This window comes from Corvus kubaryi, unplaced genomic scaffold (genome assembly GCF_017639235.1).
Source record: "Corvus kubaryi isolate FWS band 111438036 unplaced genomic scaffold, C.kubaryi_AGA036_p1.0 split1-37374, whole genome shotgun sequence".
Lineage (NCBI taxonomy): Eukaryota > Metazoa > Chordata > Aves > Passeriformes > Corvidae > Corvus > Corvus kubaryi.
Window position 1 is genome coordinate 294,537 of NW_024582079.1, and position 22,884 is coordinate 317,420.

Consider the following 22,884-nt stretch of genomic DNA (forward strand, 5'->3'; position numbering starts at 1 on the left):
TTTTGCATGGGTACAGCAAGCTGAGGGTATTCTTTACATGGAGGATAATTTGAGATTAAAATGAGCTTTTATCAGTGCAGCCTCGGTTCTGCAAATTAGTTTTAAATGGAAGAGACCTCCCTCAGAGGTCACAGTTTAAATACCTGCACTTCACAAGCTTTGGTATCAGTGCAGTTTGGACATACTTTAGAAATGAGCTGATAAAATGAGATGTTACCTTAAGGATTTCCACCTGTCTTTTTCTGTCTGGTTTTCCGGACTTTCACTTTCATAGGAAGCCAGATACAAACCTGGAAACAGTAAATATGTGTTATTTCCAATAGCATTGTTAAGCCCCATCTCTCTGCATTCCTGTATATTCTTTTGTACCACACAGAAATTTTAAAACTTCATGGTCCATCAGGTAGCTGGTAATAGTGGGACACTGATGTTTAGCTCACGTATCTACCGTGGAAAGCTGTTATGTTAATTTTGATGGAACAGTAAAGGAGCCCAGAATTAAAATACATTAGCATGACCTTCTCATAACAGTATTAAGCAGTTGAATGGTCTCTGGTTTTGCATCTAGAGATCTGGGCCCATTTCCTCCATCACAGCACGGCTACTCAAGAGTTATATGAACATTAAAAACGAGACAGTGAGACCTGACACCTAAACACATAAGCTTTTAGAAACTAAGGATATTCTCATCATTTAACACAACTTTATGTTCCTCAATCTTTTTAAAGTCTATGGGAACATGGTAGCTTAAAAGGATACACAATACCCTCAAGGTAAGAGTAAGTTACAGAAACCAGAGAAGGAATGCAGTGGAAGAAAATAAATGTCTTCCCCCCCTGGAAATCTTTACACTGTAGGATGCATTTTATGACACCAAAATGAGTCTAGATTGTAGAGTCTTCTCTGCAAAAGCTGGCAGTGCATTAATATCTCACTGTCTTCTCGGAATCACAGGCTGTAATTTGTGTTCACACACATTTCCTCATTTGACTGTTTCATGATGCTTTTATTCTCTAATGCAGGGACCACCTCAGCATTCAAGTCTGTGCTACAAATGCATTGTCTTTTAATATTCAAGTGTTGGCCACCATGTCTCCACATCGAGACAAACACAGTACAGCTGCATTTCACATGCCACTGCTGCATCTCTCTCAGATATCCTCCCACCTTTCATTCAGGGCAGTTCTTTCTACTCTGCACTGCCCCTGGGTAATGGGGGAGGCTTCCTGTGGCTTCTGCAAAGGGCATTTCACAAAAGCAGTATGAATATAGGGGAAGACATGAGGAAGAAAATCTGCAAACAATTAGTGGGTTGAGGTCACTCTTTTTCAGTCCAGTAGCCTGAAAACTGTACTTTTACCCTTTCATTTTCTGTCCCTTTAGAGCCTAAAACAAGATGAAATTCTTTCATCCTATCTCCTTTTGATACATATTAATCACATTAATTATTCTATTTTGGCAGTCATTCTTAGGATTTAGGCAGGATTTTAGAAGCAGTATTTTGCTTTCTGAAGTAGTCTGTAAAATTCAAGCTGTCTGGTCTGATTACCTTGGATTAGTACAGAAAACTGCCTATAGAATGAAGGAAAAATAAATCCAGCACCAGAATATCTTACGGGAAGGTTGCTATAGACAATTCTGTGTGTGACAATGTATAGAGAGGCAGCTGACACGAACCAATATGAAATGACACAGTCTGACATGCTGGATACCAAACTGACGAGGACGGATAAGTAAAAAAAAAGACAATCAGAGAAATAATTTCAGAACAGGGCTTTCATAGCTACAGCTGGAATTAATAGAAAAGGTTTTCTTAAAAATTCTTTTCTGTAGATAACATGTGTCTTTGTTGTAGAGGAAAAGGTCAGCTGGACTCCATCACCCTGGGCTGTGTTTACTGAAGAGATGACAGTGTTGGTTTGTGAAAGAGATTAGCTCTGGTTCCATCAATCACAGAATGAGTGGCTAAGGGACAGCTGACATTCACAGCAGCCCATGACATGCTTGTGTGGCCCCTTTTTGTGATTACAAAAAGAGGGCCACAATGGCAGCTTCCTAGACAGTGCCTTATAGAGACGCTACAGACAAGAGAAACGCCATCAGGCAGCAGCTTCATCTGCTAGAAGGTTGTATTTGCAAAAACACATTGATAGACTGGGGATAAACAAGCTGTTTGGCAGGAAAGCTAGGAAAGAACTGGGACTAGTCAGTGAGAGAGATCACCAAAGCACGATCAGGGTGTTAATTAGCAGTGATGAAGAGAGACATTTGCAGTGATTAGTGATTGTACAGTCTTACCATCTTCCGTAAAAATGGGAGCAGTGTGCAAGTAGTGGATGATGTTAGGGTCTTGCTCAAATGGACACTCCACTTGCTTCCATGTTATAAATTCTCCTACTTGCTTAGCCAATTCCAGAAATTTCTGTAAACATAAAATCATTCCACTCAGATACAGTAAGATTATCTCATTTTCAGTGTTTGATGGTCTGCACAGAAAATTGCAGGCCAATAGTCTCAGGCACCCCTCAGCTATCGGAATGGGATAGGTAAAAACGTTTTTTAGATCTTACTTCAAAGTTGACGTGTCCATTTGGAAGGCGATTAGCACATCCCTCATTCAAAAAATAAATGTCTTTGATCAACAGGCTGAAGAAGGGGATCACAATCTGTGGACAGAAATGACATAACCATTATCTTTTCAGTTCAGTATTTTCTCTGCATGAAAGAACAACTCAACTGGGAGAGATGAGAATAAAGAAGTATTAACTTTCCAGTGTGCTGTGCACTTAAAAAGCAGTACAACGACAGGCAGGCCAAAGGGCAGTAGTGTCTAGAGAGACCTTCAGCCACCAGCAGAATGTATGCTGAGATGAAAGTGAACTGAACCAAATGTTCACTGGGCAGAATACCATGACTAAGAAAATGCTAAAAGCCCAGTTTATTATCAACAGCATCACTGTCTGATGACAACATCAGACAGCAAAGAGCAAAATAACATTGCAGAACTCTTCCCTTTCCTTATAAGCAGAGATGTTGAATACACAAATCGAGCAATTTAAACACAGGTGGGAACCAAAGAACCGGTATTGTCCCTAGACAAGGAAAGACAGAATCAAATTTGATGACCAAGGACTTGTCTACAAACAGTTAATCAGGAGCTGTTTCATTTTCAACAGCTCCATGCATGGCTAGCTCTTGAAGCATGTAATTTCCTTCCTGGTGTCTGATTAGTACAACCTGCTTCTCCAAATTAACCTGCAGACAACAGGATTGAAAATATTAAGCTGGTTGACAGGAAACTGCCAACAGTAGCCAGAGAGACCATTGCAATTCTCAAAATTAGCCCTGGACATCATCCAGGGCAGAGTGGCATATAACAGTGATCCAAGCCTTCCCTCGAACCCATTAGAGTTGGGTCAATTTGCTACAAAAGAATTCTATTTCTGGGTAGAACTCTTGAAATTAATGGAATTACAAGCAGGGATAAATAAATTTGCTGCCAGATGTTCTACAGCAGAAAGCAGTAGCAGCACTCCTGAAGTGCATCCTCAGAACCTCAGCAGAGATCCAGAGTGAAGCAGACTCCCTCAGGGTCCTTTGTCTTACAACTCAAAGGGAAAAGAAAGATAACACAAAGGACCAGTCCCTGAAAGCTGACTCCCAGGGCTCTGGGATTTGGCAGCCAAACCTCAGTGTGCCCACCTCTCCAGCAGTGCCACTGTGACAGCAAAAGGCCACTTGGGGGGTTTGAGCTGAAGGTCAGCAGCTGCCCCTTTGAGAATTTTCCTGTGGCAGCAACATCTGTCTTTTAAACCACCAAGTACAAACTTGGCCACCATGAACATAAAGCAAAACACTGCATGGCAGAGTGTCCAAAGTTTCCACTGGGCTGTTTGTATATTAACTGAAGTGGAGCTTGTTAAGCAGCATCAAAGCTAAAGCACCTTCATGGCAAGCAAGAACAGCCAAGAGAGCAATCCTTTAGTTAAGTATTTAATGTTATTCCATCTCATGCTGTACATCAGCTGTAACAGGATATGAAATGGACCCAGAACAGGATTGGCAGCTGTTATTATCCAGTCTACATGGATGCTACAACGTTGTGATGCTATAATGAGTGTGAACGAGCCATAGAAGTGAAAACACTGAGGCAAGGAATCCACAAGCTACTGCCAGTGCGTGTTGTGAAAATGGAAACCAAATTCTGTTCCAGCTAAAATACCACATCTAGGAAACTGTTAAAGATCTGCATCTCTGCTGGCTTTCTTATGGGACAGCCATGGATAAACTCTGTAATGTCACTGCAACAGCCATAAAAAAGCCTGGACTGACACTCCAAGAGCCACTGGATACTTATCCTGACACATTCCACTGACAAAACTCAGGAATGAAAACAAACCACAGCCTATCCTCCCAAAATGCTGAGCCCTCCTATTAGGGTCAGGTGGAGCAATTTCTAGTCAAACTGAGCTAAGTGTGTTTCAGGATTTATTTTCCTATTACCCAAACTAGATCAATCGACCTGCAGCAAAGAATACAACTCCATGTGATTTGTTTTCTACCAAAAATGATGATGACTCCCTAACCAGTGCGGTCTTAAAAGGTGGAAAGATACAGAGAGCTGGAGCCACACACTGATCCCCAGCTAGAAATCACTGCCAGGTTCTGTCTACATATTTTTTTGCAGGCAGATGTGAGCTTGTTCTGCCCTGCTCCACTGCCTGGGAGCAAGGTCAGCACCATTAGTGGTACTAAACATGAAGGAAAAGGCTTGCTGAGAGGCAAGGTACACAAACGTGGGCTGGATGCCAGGCTAATACAGCTACAGAGCCCCCAGTCAGCTCAGAACATGGCAGAGCTTGTTCTCATCTCATCCAAAAGGCACCAGAGACATACCCGAAGATACCAATTCTCTACACATTTCCATGGAATTGCTGTATTTCGGTCACCATTTATTTCCCCAATAAAAATATATTACTGTGTATGTTTTGCTTTCCAAATTTCTGTAGGAAAAGCAACAAAAGTGGTTACAATTATACTCTAATACTGGCTTCAATCCAGGCACTTTGCTAGCATAAAACCTGGGTTAGTGCCAGAAACTGATATTTCTCTCCATTTTTATCCCCCCTCCATGCCATCCAACCCACCCACATGCCAAAGGACAATTGCCTCCTGCAGAAAGAAGAAAGTTAATGAGATCCAACGTGTTCTTGCTCCACAGTATCAGACAGCAACAACACGCAGTGCTGTGCTGTACATACTCCCAACATTTCAAAGCCAGAGACATGCCATAAGTACAGTGCAGAGTTTCCCAGTGGAATAACTTCATTTTGGAGCTGTCACAGGTCATTTGACTACACAGACAAAACCAGACTTACTTACTAACCAGTACACCCCTCTGCAAGCACAATTCAGTTTGAAGATAAAAATTTTCTTCAGAGTGAGCTTTGCTATGGGTTTGCCAAGAAACAATGTAACATTTTCTATCAAAAAGAAGTGATCATGTTCTTTCAGATGTGTTCGAGTCCATTAAAACAAATAAATTATAATCTTGCTTATAAAAAGAAACAAAATTCCTTAATCCTACAGAAAGCATTACACGATCTGCTGTATCTGACACTGTAAAATACCCAGTATGAGTAGTTACCAAATCATATCCTGGCACATTTTCCTGAACTAATGTTGTCTACACAAGGAAAACAGAATATGGGCTTTTTATGATGTAAAATAGACTCCTTTCAATCTAATAACCTCTCTGCCAGCAGTATTAACCAGCTGGGGGTAGAGATATGAGAGAGATTGCTAACTTCACAGGAAATTAAGTCAAACAATAAAGCAACTGGTTTGAATATCTATGATGGCTGCAGAAGAACTAAACTGCAAAAGCATCTCAGACTGACAGGTCCTCGCTGCAGTGTGTGAGAGTTGAAAGAATTGCTTTTCCAGTCACAAACATCCAAATCATCTCTCCTTTGCATAGAGAAGTGCTTTTCAGAACAACTCGGTGTACTCCCATTGCAGCTGAGTCAGCCTGCCACCAGATGCTGATCTCATTTCACTGTAAATGCTGTGAGATTCCATTAGCTTCAGCAGATTTACATCAAATTTACAGGGGTGTGAGATTAGCATCTGGCCTGGCTCCTCTAGTGAATGAATACTAAATTCCATATTGTGCTTGTTCATGCAGTATCTACTTCAGCTTTGCCATGCTCAAAGATTACCCATTTATGACTATGGGCAATTGCAGTGTAAAACACAAACCCTCTTTCATAGAACAAAAAAATAAAGAATTGAATGAAGGAGTAAGAAAATTAACAAGAAGCATATTGGGGCACAAAACAGGAGGATCCTACACTCTAACATCTTGTCAGTCTGATTTTTGCAGCATCAGTGACATGTCAGGAAGCTCCACATCTGCCCTGAACACTGATAAAACACTTCAATTCTTGCTCACTGAGATGGCAGCAACAACCAAATGAAATGAAAATTCACAAGGACAGAATATCATCCCAAGTTTGCTGCAGTGGATTCAGACTAGATTCCCTTGCAGGACTTGTGGTAAATCATCTTTCCGTAATGTAAATGGAGATCCACCTCCTCTTTGCTGCTGTGCCCTTTGCTCTCCATCTCACCTCCCACATCACACAATAGGGGCTTCTGTGCCAGAGCCTCGGGGCACAGTTGTAACAAAGCACAGCTCCACCTGCGTCTGCCAGGCTCATGCTCCATCGCCAAAATAAAAGTCGTTTCAGTCTGGAATACCTGTTCCATCAGGTTTATCAATCTAAACAATGTGAATTTTCCAGGGATGTAGAGACACTTGCAACTAAGTCCTCCATGCTGTGTGTCCTGCCCTCTCTAACCCTCCCAATGTCTGACATTGGATCCTATCCAGATTCCTTCAATCACTTTTTTTTTTTTTACATTTTACATTTCCAGTTGCATCTTGAAGCACGCAGGCCTTGCACTGGTGACCATGGAAGGGAGGAGAGCATCTGCATCAAGTGTTTGAGCCACTGCCTCCTAGCAGAAATGCACCCCACCCATGTGGAGTTGGATGGGATGTGGTCACACCTACCTTCTCCCTGTTGCTGTGTGCGGTGAGGGACCTGTGAGCAGCCCCCCGCAGCGCTGTCCGGTAGTTGTAGAAGTTGCCAGTGGGGTCCATCTGGTGCTACATGTACAAAACAACACACCTAGGTTAGAAAGTGGCCTGGGTCCTCTAAAGACAATTTTATGCTCAGTTGTAGCAAACCTTGAGCAGAGCTGAGCCTCCATCTTCAAAATCCACATACCTGCAGAAGTCCATGCACCATTGTGCACTCCATGCACAATGAGAGCTCTACAGTCCATGGCTGCCTATACCTTTGGTTTTTCTACTAACAGCTTACTGAGCTTTTATGTGAAGAATAAGCACTGCACATTTTATGTGTGCCAAATCCTGGAATCCTCAATACAAAATACAACCTTGGGTCTTCATTCAACATCCAAGGTATAGACTGGGAGCTTTACATTCAGCATTGTGTCCATGGCTAAACAAAACATGCATCAGTGGATGCACTATGGCGTGCATACAGGCTCATATTTTGATTTTTTTTTTAATTCCTCTTATTTATTTGAGTACTTTGAATTCCCTCTGCATATGAGCAGTTTTACATCCTCCTCACTACACCTGGGATATTTCAGCTTAGAATCAGGCCCTCTGCCTGTGAAATGTGTCTCCAGACATCTCACACCTGGATAACAATGTAAAATTCCCAAACAAAAAGATCCTGAATATAATTAAAGTGCATCAGGAATTTATTTTTTTTTACCTCAAGAATGAAAAATTTGGCTGTTTTCACTTTTGACCAAGTCTTCTTTAGCCTGGAAACTGGACTCATATTCATTCCAGCTATGAGTGAGAGGGAAAAAAAGAGAGCCATTGATAAGAGCTGGGATTCCTTTTTCATCTGTGACAGCTGATGGAAGACCCAGCTAGAAGCTGTACTTACAAATGATTGCCATCAGTGAATTAAAATTCCCTATGTTAAAGCACTCTCGGGCAACGTCAATGAAGAATTCGATGACTTGTGCTCGCTGTTTCTTTTTTGCAGGCTGTGAATTAAAATAAATGAGTATCTGTAATGAGCATATGCAGAATTGGAGGTCATCCTAAGCATTTGTTGCATGCATAGCATGGCTTCATGCACAGCTTGGGCCATCTGCTTTTAGTCACTGGCCCTAATTCTGTTCCAGCAATCCAGTGGATGCTGGTGACTGGCAGCCTCTGAAATCAAAGCTTTCACTGCAGTGACACAGAAGAAATTCATGGCAATTCCCAGCCTCAGTGATTGTCTCAGTGCTGGAACAGGCAGCCCAAGCAGCCCTGAAGCAGAGCCTCAGCTCCCTGCTGGCCTCCCTCGAGTCTGTGGGCACATCAGCACAGACTTTCCTAAGGGCAGGATTTCACACCCCTATAACAGCAGCATCTTTGTCCCAGAAAGAGCTTGTTTCATTGCATTACTCCCTTTCCCCTCTTCTGTCCCTTTAGCAATATGGCCAGGCCAAATTATAGCATTTTAAATACACATTTTAATTGGACTGGAATCACCCCATCTTTTCCAAAGATGATCTTCAAATGGTAATTCTTACGTATCACAGGCTATCCAAGCTCTTTAAACTATTATTATTCCTCCCTTCCCCACCCTTTTCAAGGGGGAAAACATTAATTTCATTTTGATGGACCAAGTTAAACAAATTAAAACCACTACCAAGTTAAGAAACAACAGCCACAGCTACACTAATGGGCAGCAGGACAGAGAGCCATGCAGTGGGAATTCACACACAGACCAGATCTTTAGAATGACAGATAACAAATATGGCTCCACTAGAATCTTTGCTGGCAGAAATCTCAGGATAACTCAAGGCATTTTTCCCTCTCTTTTTCCCTGCAGGGTTCATTATTCCACACTGTGCCCCTACTACATCAAGAGAACAGTGCATTCCCCCGTGTGCCACCGCCTTTGTTTTGCAATATGTTTGTCATTTATCAGGTCGCTTCTGCAAGTGCAATACTGCTAAAACTTACCATCAGATGCTTAGCTGGGTCATAAGAAATAAATCCCCAGGACTGCTTACTAATATAAAATCTCAGAGAGGTACTTCAGGCATGTGGTAAAACATGGCACATGCTTGTAACTCACCATGCAAATTTCTGTTGCTACGAGATAGCAGAGTCTATTGAACCATTTCACATAGGCTTCAAGGTTACTTGTCTTCTTCTGTTCACTGAAACACGTCTGGGGGAGAAAAAAGCACAGAAAGATATAATTGTGTTCCAGTCAGCTACCTGATCACTAAGATAAATATTGCACAAAGGTAATTACTGGCGACATCTCTCTCATGCTCATGGAAGACTGTGCATCTAAGGGCCCCTTTTAAAAAGCCTGCAAGTGGCAGATGGGGGTCTAGCTGGGTGTGTCACAATGCACAATTCACACTGGTGTCCAGAAAACAGCCCTATTTTGCCTGCAGCAAGTGTTCACTGACAGTCTGCACTGAGCCTTGTTCACTGGGATATGAACAGCTGGGGCATTGCAGGATTCTGACATCAACAAGGACATGCAGACAAAATAAGACAGGCACAGTCTTCCACAGCAGGCTCAGTTTGTGACTTTGATTCCAGGACTTCCTCCACTTCAGTAAATACAATCACCCACAGTCCTTTTCTGGAGGGGAGGGACCAGAATTTAGTGAAGTGTACATGAGATAAACAAGAGAAAACACAGTTCTGATTGATTCTTCATGAAAAAAGCCCACTATTTTCCTTAGTGAATTTTCAGAAAAACAGGTTCTTAACAATCAGCTCTGCCTGGATGGCTATGCTTGAACAGGTCACTTAACATGCCAGAGACACTTCACTGATAAGAGCCATTACAAGAAGCATATTTTTCACTTATTTATACAAAACTTAACATAAATTCCCATAACTGATACAGGCTGTGCGAGCAGATACTTGGCTGAACTCTTCCAATTCCTTTGTCATCAACAGAAAATTTGACTTCAGAGGAGTGATAGGGCAGTTCACACAGCCTGAGTATGTTGCTTGGGATGGTAAGACTTCAAGTCCCTTTTCCAGCTTTAAAGTCTTTGACAGTCTATCTAGGACACTCAGCTCTCTGGAGTTCAAGAGATTTGTCTGAACATTCAGTAACTTCCACTAGAGGGTACCAGAGAATACTTATTTTTGTTTTATTAGGATGATCATTTCCCAGAGGTACTGTAAACACATGCCACTAAGAAGAAAATCATAATGCATAAGCAAAGATCCATTAATGTCAATGAGATCACCCATATTATGTAAGGTAAACCAGTGACTAAGAACCCCTTCAGAAATGGGGCTTAATATGATTCCCAAGGTAATTCAAAGTAAGAAAACATTCACCTGTGATTCTGTATACAGATGCGTTTAGAAACAGAAATCACAGTACCATGCTATGGAGGATCAAAGCTTAACAGGACTGAAAGTCTGAGCCACTTTATGAATAGACTACAAACACAATAAAAGTGTATTTTTAAAGCATCTCAAAAGTAAATGTTAGCAAGCAGCATGTAAATATCAAAAAACCCAAAGGAAACCCAAATCAGCCCCAGTCTAACCATAGCAGCTGCTTTACACGTGCTCTGTTTCTTGTTCCCTATTACAACAGAAAGTACACAAACCCCAGGTTTTGTTCTGAAAATAGTATTTCCATCTCAGAACTGCTGTCCTGTGCCAGGGCATAAGAGCCACAGCTAATAACGCAAAACTTGTGAAAAATGTGCAACAGTGAAGTTGAGACAGACTGCTTTTTAAAGGTTAAGCTTTATAAATGGCAGCAATATTTAGCACCTCCCAAGCATCTTCCATCTGCAGCTCAGAATGCTTGATAAACATTCATAAGTGAAGCCTTTTGAAGCCCTCACGCAAGAAAGATGTTTAATATGATCTCCAGCTGGAGGAATTCAGACCTGAGCCAACTTCCCGGTGCTTGATAGGGGTGTTCTTCATGGGTCAGGGAATATGTGACTCCACATAAGGTTTGTGCTGCTTTGTCCAAAGATGTGTCCAGAGAAGGGCAAAGGAGCTGGGGAAGGGTCTGAAGCACCAATCTGATGAGGAGCAGCTGAGGGAGCTCAGCTTGGAGACAAAGAGGCTGAGGGGGAACCTTCTTGCTCTCTACAGCTCCATGAAAGGAGGTTGTAGGGCAAGGGGGCTTAGTCTCTTCTCCCATGTAACAAGCAGCAGGACAAGGGGAATTGGCCTCAAATTGTGCCAGAAGAGGTTTAGATTGGATATTAGGAAAAATTTCTTCACTGACAGTCAGGCATTGCAACAGGCTGCCCAGGGTAGTGGTGGAATCACCATCCCTAGAAGCGTTCAAAAAATGTATGGATGTGGCACTTGGGGACATGGTTTAGTGGTGGCCTTGGCAGTGCTGGGTTAAGGGTTGGAGTCGATGATCTTAGAGGTCTCTTCCAACCTAAACTATTCTGTGATTCTGTGTACAATGCTCTCCCCCTGGGCTGTGTCTTGGCACAGAAGCTTTTCTAAATCAACCATGCAGAGCATGAAGAAAAGTTCCAAACTACCCCACTTTGATCAGCCTTGCTGACTTGAAGCCCAGGTGGCTGAAATCTCACCATGGCTGGTTTGGCATCTTGTGTTTCTGACGCACATTTGCTGCCTTGGGGTTCCTTTCTAAAGAATGCTATCAATGCCCAGAATACCTGAAACTCCATCCCTGACTGTTTCCCTCATCCTGAAACAAACTGCAGAATTTCCCTAAGTCCAAAAAGAGAAGGAAAGGGCCCAATGTTGCACATTTCATCCATCCATCCATCCATCCATCCATCCATCCATCCATCCATCCATCCATCTTTTCACCACTGCAAGCTATTTTGGGGCTCTTTGTGTAGCACTACAAACACAGGTCTTCCTGATACCTTTGGCATCCAATGAGGAAATTCAGCCATTGATGTATGATCTCAGTGGGAACCCATACACAGTTCAGGGGAAGAATTTTCCACCCTCTTTCTTTTCAGACAGTATGTGAAATCTCTGAATTTCCTAGCTCTCTTAGCTCTTTCCTTATTGAGGCACTCACTGAAATGCTGCTTTAAACCTCAATGGAATCAGTGGAAAGACTCCAAGTGGCTTTCACAGCCTTTGGATGAAGCCTTGATCAGGCACTCTGTTCCCTGTGGTGCTTTGGGTTAAAAGCTATTGTGTAGGGAGAGAAGAGTTGATTGATGACGCACTGACTCACTGCTGTGGTGTCTGGGCACACACTGAGGGCATTACATCACATCCAGAGCCTTTACTCCTTCAGCAGAGCAACAGACATTCCCTGGCTGTGCACAGCCACAACCATCTGTCCCAGTCAAAGCAGCTTGGGAGGAACAAGCCTGAAAGCACAACATCAGGACGGTGGCCAGCTTGTCCCCAGGAAGGAATGGCAGTGACCTGCTAGTGCAAGCTCTGCCAACAGGTTCCCATCCTTGCCATGACAATACAAGTCACCAGTTGGCCTGGCCCTGGTCAGCTCATGACTCAGGCCCTGCTCTTGGGGGCCTCATCACATCTGGACAAACTGTGGTCACAGGTGACACTTTGTATGTGGAGAAACCATACCTTGGTGCCATCCAGAGGGTCTTTATGTACAAACGCCTGAACAAATTCCTCGGGTCCAATGTGACTTAGTCTTTCCTGTTGAGGGTAGGGAGTGGGAAGAGAGAGGGAAAAATAAGAAAGCACCCCAGAGTATCTTCTGTTCCTCTTGGTAAGACATTGTCATTTTCTGTCAGCTCTGAGTGGTGTCACCAAACTGGTAGACAGCCAACTAACCAGACATTAAAATTCATAATAACAATTAGAACTATGTCAGCAGAAAGATGAAAATTAGAATAAATACGTCTTATTACTGACAAGCCACAGTAAGAGTCCCCTCCACTGTGCTGGATGCACAGGGCTTCACCTTGGAGCCAGCAGGCATCAGTTCTGTGCCTGGTGCTGCCTTAGACCTGCTGTGGTCCAGCATTCTCAAAAGCCTTGTTTCCCAGCTGCTAAATGGCAGTAATGCTGTTATCTGGCATCCACAGCAATCCACTGCTCAGCTGCCCACACAGGGCTCTGCCCTGGCTCCCTGCCCACTGACCCTCAGGTGCTGCCCCGGGGTGGTGGCTCTGGGTCACTGGGTAAGGAAGGCACTGAGAATGCATGTGACACTTTAAAGGCTTTGCTTACACTGGAGAGTGTCCCAGGCACTAAGCAAAACAAGAATAAATGAAGTATCCAAATCTCTCTTAGTAAAAGACAGCTTCTGAAAAAACGTGGCAGCTCCAACCACACAATGACCTTCCTGCTAGGCTTTTCACTCCCCTTGAATATGTTTATTAGAAAAATAAATGTTTTCAGTAGGTTGTAGGCCACAAATGTATTTCAGAGGAGGTATTTTGGAATTCCTACAGCCCAAACTTAGGACACCCAAGCAACAATAAAATAAATGGTAATTATGCTCAAGGAAAAATTTTATGTCCACTCCTATGCTTTTTCTCTGAGCCTATCACCTTAACACTGATAACTGTATCTGTAACTCTTACTGATCAATAACTGTTTTAAACAAGTAGCAAATAATTCTTACTAACAAATAAGCATCAGACAGTTTCAGTGCAAAGCACTCGATGTATCGGACATAGCAATGGAAGAGAAGGTAGAGAACATTGATTACAGCACAGTGAAATTAAAATCTCTAGCTGCATTTGTTTTAAAAAGGCAGTGATGCCTCAGTTACAGGGAATTTTCCCTTGGAAGACAGATGTACTGTGGAAGAGGAAAAAAACAAAAGCAAGAAAAAACTCCATGCAAAAGGACTTCTACTCTCTGGCTTAGGTTATATAAAACAAAGAGAGCCAAAGCTGCATGTTCTGAAAACTAACCATTCCACTTCTTGACAAATAGAATACCAATTATCTTCAGAATTCCAAAGGTTGATTTCCTAATACTCGTTCCAATCCACAGTGCATTTCATGCTTTGTTTTCCCATGCTTCCCCTCAAGGATGAGCAGTGTCCACAGGAGGACAGGCAGCAGGGCACCAGAGCAACAAGAGATCTGCAGATGGCAGCAATGTTTTACATTCTCCTGTGCACATCCAGGAGGTCCACGGGGAGGACCTGACCCTGGGAGAAGGGTGTGCAGCACAACAGCACATCCAAGGTTTCAGCACTGCAATTTTTCACACAAGAGCCTGTTTGGGAGCAGACTGCAGCCCAGCACAGGGGGAACAGCAGGGTTTTGTGGGGGTGCTATCTGCACATCCTTGTGTGTCCATGCACAAAATCCCAAAGGGAAGAATGAAAGCCACATAAGACAACTCACATGCTTTGTAAATCTGGAGAAATGGATTTGAACTGCTAAAATTCCTTCCAGATTGATAAAAGGGTTAATGATCAGCCATTTCAATAGCACCTGCAGAGCTTGTGGGGCTCTGAGCACCTTATTAGAAGTGACACTCCTGGGACTTGACTTTGCTGGGATAGGGTTCTCATTCCACAAACAAGCAAGCTGAACTACAGTGAACTGCTCCAAGATGCACAGGGACACTCTTAATATATAGTTTGCTTCCCAAGCATCTCTTAAACTGTCATACCCTGCCTCCTGCTGCAGTGCTGATACAGCATGGGATGTGCTGCAGCAGTGCAGACATTTTTTGGTTATGTCTGGAATACTTAGCAGCTGACAGCTTAAAATAACATCTCTGGCTGCAGAAGTTGGGAACCATTCCCACTTACCAGCTCCACATGTGTCAGCTGCTGAGCCAGGGTGTAAGGGTCACTGCAGACGCTCAGGATTTCTCTCTGAATTGATGGAGGTTTAGTTTTAAAGGCAACCAGCTTATCAGAGACAGCAGTACTGATCTTGACAATCCCTTCTTGCCCATGGCTGAGGGTTGCAAGCTTCTGATTCAGGGCTTGCAAAAGCTGATTCATCTTTTTCCAGTAAGCCTGGAGAGACAGGGAGAGAAACATAAGCCACCCAGAAAACTTGACATAGGAGTGTTTTTTTATGCTGAATCTTCCTTTCTGCAAAATACTCCTAAGCCAGCAACAGGTTACCATTTTATTTCCAACAAGCCTATTTCAGAATAACTAGTTGGCTTAATTACAGTTCTGTGCTCTGGACACAGAGACTGCAGTCAAGAGAAGAGGCAGGCAGGACTGGTGGGTTGGGCTGGCACTGATACTCCAGATTACTGCCAACATCAGGTTCAAAGGAGAGGCAATGCTACAATATGAGTTACTGCAGCTTTCTGGAGCACAGCAGCTTTTGGGTACCTATCTTTTATGTCAGCTACATGTTGGCTGAGAACTCTACCTGTTAATGGTGCCTTGTCAACTCTTATTTATTAGGAATAAGAAATGTTTCTAATGCTATTTTCTCCATCTTTTTGACCTGAATGCAGAAAAAGCCTGCAGCTGCTTGCTACCCAGCTGGAGTGGCTGGAGCATTGTGTAGCTTTGAGTATTTAATATCCAAATGTTAATTGCTACTGAAGGAAGCTCATAGGGTATTCCAAGCACAGCCATGTGCTCAGCAGGATCATCATTACCAACTTGCCCAGGTTGTTCTCAGAGCTGAAGCAACTCTTTACAGACAATGAGTGGAGTCTCTAGCCATGGAGGATGGGCAGAAAGAAATTACTTCACCTCTTCACAACTAACAGATGCAAACATCACAGAACTGAGATAACAGACCTGGTGGATGGGCTCTAAAGACAAAGGTTAATTGGAAATGTCCTTAGCTAGACTGTGCCTCACCACAAAGAACAACACACACCTGTGTCACGTCCCAAGCTGGAAGCAGTTCAAGTGAGTCTTTGGGAAGTGTCATGGGTTAGCAAAGCATAGTCTCAGAAGTGATGTTCTTGCAAAGGGGTTCTAACAGCCTCCTCTGTGACCTGACAGAACCTATCAGCTGGCCAGTTTGAATATGGACAATTCTTTGAGCCACTTAAAATTGTGGCTGCCTCTGTGGTCCACACTTAAGAATAGACAAACCCCGGGCAGAGGCTCTGTCTCGTTTCCAGCGCTGGCACAGGTGGCTGCGGGTCCCCGTGTGGGGGTTGGTGGGCTCAGCCCAGGCCCTGCTCGGGCCAGGCCGGGCCACGGCCATCCTGGAGCCGATGGGCCCTGTTCCACCTGCAGAACCCCCCCACAGCCCTGCTGTGGGCAGCCAGAGCGGCCCAGCTCCCCCTCTCCAGTGCGGCCAAGATTCAGCCGAAAGCTGCACCGCTGTCCAGCAAAGATCATGTGAGCAACAGCGATAAGGGAAATTCCAGCTGCAAGGCCGAGGTGAGATTAACCCTTTTAGTGCTGTGAAGAGCTGAAAACCTGAGGGAAGAGAAAGAGGAGATGCTTAAAGCTGAAATTCTGTTGTAAAGCTATGATATATCAGAGTACCCGTTGTAATCTCATGAAGGCATGGGGGGGTGGAGCGTTCAACTTGTACTTGTGAGCAAAAGCACCTGCGCTGAGATAGGCAGATGCTGAAGCAGCTGTAATTTGATGAGAAGTTTGAACAGGGAGAGATGGAAGCGATGAGGACTCTTAGTCCACATGGAAAGGGGAAGACCTCTGTTCCTAGAGATGCTCCCAGAGATAGTCCTAGAGACAAAGATGAGGAGGACCCTTTGCTCCCAGGGAAGGAGAAGGGCCTCTGTTCTTAGAGATGAAATGCTCCCAGAGATGAGTGAAGAGAACTTTTGTTTCTGAATGGCTCAACCTTAAAATTGTACCCCAGTAATTCAAGAGTGGACCCTCGAAAGCAGTTGTGGGAAAAGCTGCAAGTTGTGGGAGGGGGACTCTCACATGATGTGAGCAGAGAACCAACCCGGGCGGCTGTCTCATTGTGATAGTTTCTCCATAGCATGAGCAAGAGAGACTCCTCCTCCTAAATGGACTGAACAAGGTTGTTATGGAAGTGGTAAACAGACTGAACATCCCAAGGGTTGTCTTTTTTACATTGTCAGTGGGAGAAGGGAGGAAGGTGGGGGGAGGAGAAGAGTTCTGAAGGTGTGGTATGATTTTATTTTTTTCTTTTTCCCTCTTTTAGGTCTGTTAATAAATTTCCTTATATTCTTTCAAGTTTGGTGCCTGCTTTGCGTTTCTCTTAATTCTTATCTCACAGAAGGTAAACAGTAATGAGTATTTTAGATCAAACCACTACAGGAAGCAATCCCATGGTTTAGATCCAGCCCCTGTCTTCTTCAGAGTCTTCAGTGTTAGGCATTGACAGCATTCATGTTTGAAGTGTTCAAGGAACCAGAAACCAGACTCCATGCTCTTCTCACCCGCACAGAATTCCATCTGAACACTGGAGATAGCACCTTCTCCTACTTCACAGTGAAGAATAACTTCTCACATCTACTCTGTCTTCATTACAGGTAGGAAAGGCTGGAGACATTCAGAACATCCCAAGTGCTTCAACTTTTGTTGCAACACTTTGTAACTTTGATGCAACTCTTCTAATAAAAGGTTTCACATTGCTCACTTGGACTCACATTGCTTTCCTTTCACTTAAGGAAGATGCTCTCTTGAGCTGGGCTAGAACATGGACCAGGTAAGCAGGATGTAGTCAGGCTTTTTTTTTTGTAAAACAGAGCTGTTAAGTCTGACATGAAGCCAGTACCCAGAAGGTAGGAGGGACTTGTCTTGGAGAATGACAACACACAATGTATTTGGAATCAAATCCCACAGGTGGAGTGAAAATTGAGTGAGGAAAAGAAAACCCCACTCTTTCAGTTTTTATCTGTTACTGATGTATATTAGCTCCAAGGAAGGCCTTCTTCATGTAAATCCTCGTGTCAACAGATGGTCACACTTTTGATTTACAAAGACTGTTCTGGACCCAAACTACTGACCACCATGTAAATATTTCTCTGTTTAACATTCAGGTGTGTTTGCAAATCACAGCACAGCCTATGAAGCTCTCTGAACACAGTTATTTTTTAGTAAAAACTCAAATATTCAGTATTTTGTGAACTTATTTTGTAAACAGGGAACTCAGTTTTTTGGGGCTGGGGGGACAGCACTGAAAGCTAGGCCTTCTAATGAATATAAAACATCTGGCTAAAAGACTTAGTTGGAAACCCAGCTCCTCTTTCTAAAAGGAGTTTGCATGAGAAATCTTGGACCTGCCATGTCTGTGCAGTATCAAATTCTTCATAGTTTGGATGAAAAGCCACAAAGCTGCATAAAATTGCTTGAAAGACATGCATATTAGCCAGTCTTTCAATAAATCTTTATTAAGAGATCGAGTTTCACCTCATTTGGTAGGGCATATGGCACAAAAAATAGATACAGACAACAGTAAACAAAGACTCAGGTAGGCCAACCACCTAATAAAGAATGAAAAAGAGAGACACTTAAAGGAAACAAACAATTACACAGAAATCAGAGCTCTTGAAGAGACTCACTGGAAATCGGTTGGGTGCACCTTGCCTAGAAATCTTTTCTGTGCACATTGGGGGAGAAATAAAAAAACATAAAATCCTGCTTTTGCCCTTCAAAAATAATTTCCTGCCTTCTTTGAACTACATCCACTAACTGAAAACAACATTGTTCATTACCTTCAACATGCTGGTAATTATCTTGCCACAAAGTGACCCCCCACCATACAGGGGCTGCATGCTGGACTTTATCAACCCATTTCACTTCACTGCCACATTAACAGTCAAAAGCAGCACACTACTGTTTAATATTTAAAGAAAATGTTTCGTTCTTAACTAGGAAAGTTCCTCTGAAGACAGCAGGCCTCAGCAGGTGGCTTAGGAGCTCAAATTTTAATTAAAATTTCTAACTCTAAATGCAAATCACAGCACTTACTAAGAAATGCTTCTCAGCATGGACACCTTTATAAGCACATCTCAGCCTTTAGAAAGTGGACTCTACAAAGGATAGGAACAGACACTGCAGGGGAGAATCCTGCACTGACCTACATGGACTGGATGACATCACAAATCTTTCAGTCTTTAATTTCTGTGGTTCACAGTGAGAACAACTTTCTTCCAAAAAACTAACAGCCACCATCACTCTTCTGTGCTGTCCCTTAAAAAAAGGAAATTTGCATCTGGAGGATATGAGCTGTTTCTTAAATTAATTATTGATTTTGCTCAGGCATAATCACTTGCAATTACAGTGCCTAGTAATATCTGAAAAACAGTGATTTGAAACTAATGTAGTCTGAGGCCCCCCAGGGCACCCACAAGCATTTGTACACAGCTGTGCAGGCTCCAGAGCAAAGGTGTGCAGTGCTTGTTCAGGTTAGGCAAATAAACCACCGCTTTGCATGCAGAAAGTTGATTTATAGCATTTATGATTCTTCAGCACGGCAGCTACTGCTGTTAAAGAGCACACACTAAGTTCCTGTTCTCCGCCCTCTGGGCTGGTTCCTTCTTTCCTGAGGACACGATTTTGGTGGGTCTGTATAGGGTTCCCTCACTTCTGATGCTGAAGGGCTGCAAGGCATCTTTTATGGTGGCTGGCCAGGAGCAAGTCCATTGCCTCTTTCCCTTGAGGGAATTTTACTGCTCTCATTAATGGAACTAAAGCCACTTTGGCTCTTTCTGAGTTTTTTTGTTGCCTTCACCTCCACCACTGTGTCCCACAGCTTCCCCTTCCTGCCCCTTCTCTCCCATGGGCTGTCCAGCCCAGCCAGTCAATCCATGGCAGCCTAAAGCTCCCTGAAAGTACCAGACGTGATGCCAGCCCAGCCCAAGAGCAGCTGTTCCCATTTATGACATATTTCACGTGCATAGGAGAGCCCAATTTCATTCTTGTTGTGCTGCAGCCCTGCTAATTCCTTCTGTCATCTCTCCACCCTTCTCTCTCTCATCCTCATGGGTATGTTCTTGTTGTCCTACTGGACTGCACCCCTCTGTGACTTGAGGCCAGGCCTTGATGTAGCCAGTGGAACTGAATTCTTCCACATCCCATGGTTAACCTAGAAGTAATTAGATACTCTCTACTATTTGCTTATTATTTTCATGAACTTTGTGGTCTTTTTAATGTTTCCAAATTAATTTATGGGGTTCACCCACCTGAATTTGCAAGCAGGTCTCCCAGAGGCTCCATTCACTGTGACCCACTGTGCCACACACAGAGCTCACATATTTGACCACCAGGATCATACAGACATCTAGCCTGAGTTTGTGCTCAGCAGGCCACGCACTGCTGTCTTCTGCCACTTCCATGCTCCCAGACAAGCTACATGTATTAGTATTATCTTTAAATGTAAGAACCTGGATCCAGAGAAGCTGTGGATGCCCCACCCTTGGAAGTGTTCAAGGCCAGGTTGGACAGGGCTTGGAGCATCCTGGTCTAGTGGAAGGTGTCTCTGCCCATGGCAGGGATGTGGAACAAGATGGTCTTTAAGGTCCCTTCCAACCCAAACTAGTCTGTGATTCTATGATTCTAACTTGGGAGATCAAAGCCCTGCTGCTATTTGAATTATCACCAGCACATTCAGTCTATGCTATGCCTTCATATATTCCTTCTGTAAAATGGAAAATTCAGTGTGCAGGAGATAAATTCCAATGCTCACTCTGGTGTCTCCCCATGTCACTGTCCCAGGAGCACCTAAAGAGAGATAAGGCTTTCAGGGAAGCTACTACAGGTTTTCACCATTTTTGGAGAGCGAAACTCAAGAGTAGCCAGGAACAGAATGTGGGAAAAGGAGGAAAAGAAGGAAAAGGAGGAACCAAGTGGGAAAAACAACGTATCGGCAGAACATCCCAAGTCAGGCATCCTCACCTCATCACATGGGGCTATCCTGTGAATCATGTCTTTCAGGTGGCCAATCATCCGCTCTTCCTGAAAGTCATACGGGAATGTCTCTGTCCACTCTGTTAGCAACTGTAAGATTTTGGGTCCAAATTTTCTGATTCGAGCCTGAAATGAAAACTGTTGAATGAGGGACTGAAACATATTTACTCACTAAAGTCTCTCACTGTGTGTGTCACTGAACGTGGGGCCAGGTTTTCAAAGAAGGCATTTACGTTGCACCTGCAAAACCTGCACACATGCATACAAAGAGAGTGGTGCACAAATAATATGTTTTGGCATGCAAAATATACCAGAACTTAGGTGCATGCACAACTGCCTGTTTTACATGCAGATTTAAGTATTTTGCACATGCAATTGGCCTGTTTATGGTTGGATGAACATTTTGTTGGTGCAAGCTTTATACCTTTTTTAAAAACATCTGGCCTTTTTTGATGATTCAAATAATTTGTTCTTCCCTTTTGTACTTTCAACTCTTCTATATTTTCATCCTTCTCTGAAAAACTGGAATGCATTTCTTGACCAACAAAGAGGTTTTTTGCTCCTTTGCTTTCTGGCTGTACCAAAAAAACTGCTTAGTAACCAGCGGCAGATGCACAATGAAGAAAAGATGGACAAAACAGCAGCACTTTTGCAATTTTACCTGGGCTGCTGATAATGTTGCTCTCTTCCCACATGAGCTCAAGGTCATGATGGGACAAGGACACTCACTCACACAGCACACAGCTGATGCCCACTTCTGGTGTAGGTGTATCTGAGGACGTGGCAGTGGGAATAGACAGGATGGGGCAAGGAGGGAAATGCGGGGAATGGCACAGTTGGTGCGTTAGTATTCTCAAAAGACAGCCAGTGCGGCTGCTCCCAAAGCTTTCATCCTCCATTATGTGAAAAGGAAATGGTGTTAAACAACAAACTGCGTTTTTATTTACAGAAAACACAGACCGAAACAAACAGCCTTCTGCATCCCACATACTGCAGCTGAAGTGTACCCTGTAATCAGGAAAAATTATACTCTTAAGCTCCCCAGCTCTTTGTTTTTCAACCAAGGTGGTTAAAATGCATATTTCAGCTTTCCACCAACAACAGGTTTCAATGAACCACATCTCTAAAAATAACTGCTGTCAGCTAGCATTAAGCTCAGGCTCAAAGACCAGCAGGTGGCTGCTAAAGGGAAAGCTTTATTGGAAACTACAAAGGTCTGGGGAGACATTTGCTCCAGCTGTGTAAACTGCATTACGAATTGATGGAGAGGACTTTGTGCAAGTCACAGGACATGGGATGGGAGGTTGCTTGTGTACAAAGTCTCAAAATCAGCCCCACTCTCCGGAACACAAAATCAGCTGTGCTCCCACCAACCCTGTGTTGCTACAAAACCCAGATGCACTTCAGGCAGATAAGAAATCTTCATAATAAGACAGTGTTCCTCATTTCTTGGAAGTTTAATGAGCAGCAAAACTTTGCAGCACTCAAATTTTAATCCTCCCAAACTTGTATCTTTCATAGAACTGGAGAACAGAACCTCACACCTTAGAAAACTTGTTCTGCATGGTTCACCCCATACAGATATTTCTATTAACACTGACTGTATGGGTAACCCAAGTCTGGGATTGCTGAGCATTCTGGAGAATGGCTCACCACAGTGAAGGCAGAGCTCCTGTTACTCATGAAACCAGTTGCCTGTGCAAAAACAAGCACACATTCAGATGTTGGTGACTCAGTATTTGATGCTAAACTCACTGTTTCAAAGCTGGAAGGGCTGATCCTGAGAACCATTTCAGAATTTTGGGGTTTCTGGAAAGTTGCAACAAATTCACATTCTTTCCCCCTCCACTGCTCTGAAGGTGCATCTTCTGCTCCAGATAATGTACTGAATAAGTGTCCATCAATGCAGCAAGGAGACCTTGGACAGAATCCAGCACTGAACAGGATCCAGTGGGATCCATCACCACTGCACTGTCTGTGGCACCGCCAGTGGATGTACACGTGTTGCTATACACTGTCTCAGTCTGCACAGTCCCTGGGG

At 43.4% G+C, this 22,884-nt stretch overlaps 1 protein-coding gene across 6 annotated transcripts in view; it reads right to left on the reverse strand.

Annotated features, from left to right (window-relative positions):
- The window catches only part of LOC121657801 (ras-GEF domain-containing family member 1C-like), a 76,579-nt gene that overhangs the window by 7,914 nt on the left and 45,781 nt on the right, over window positions 1-22,884 (reverse strand). For all 6 annotated transcript variants that reach the window (XM_042013902.1, XM_042013907.1, XM_042013904.1 and 3 more), the window contains 10 exons: window positions 20,832-20,969; window positions 14,814-15,026; window positions 12,656-12,730; window positions 9,186-9,281; window positions 7,995-8,097; window positions 7,815-7,894; window positions 7,079-7,174; window positions 2,571-2,666; window positions 2,299-2,422; window positions 218-290 (listed from right to left, as the gene is read on the reverse strand). In XM_042013902.1, coding sequence (XP_041869836.1) covers window positions 218-290; window positions 2,299-2,422; window positions 2,571-2,666; window positions 7,079-7,174; window positions 7,815-7,894; window positions 7,995-8,097; window positions 9,186-9,281; window positions 12,656-12,730; window positions 14,814-15,026; window positions 20,832-20,969 — 1,094 coding nt within the window. The remainder of the gene's footprint in view (window positions 1-217; window positions 291-2,298; window positions 2,423-2,570; window positions 2,667-7,078; window positions 7,175-7,814; window positions 7,895-7,994; window positions 8,098-9,185; window positions 9,282-12,655; window positions 12,731-14,813; window positions 15,027-20,831; window positions 20,970-22,884) is intronic.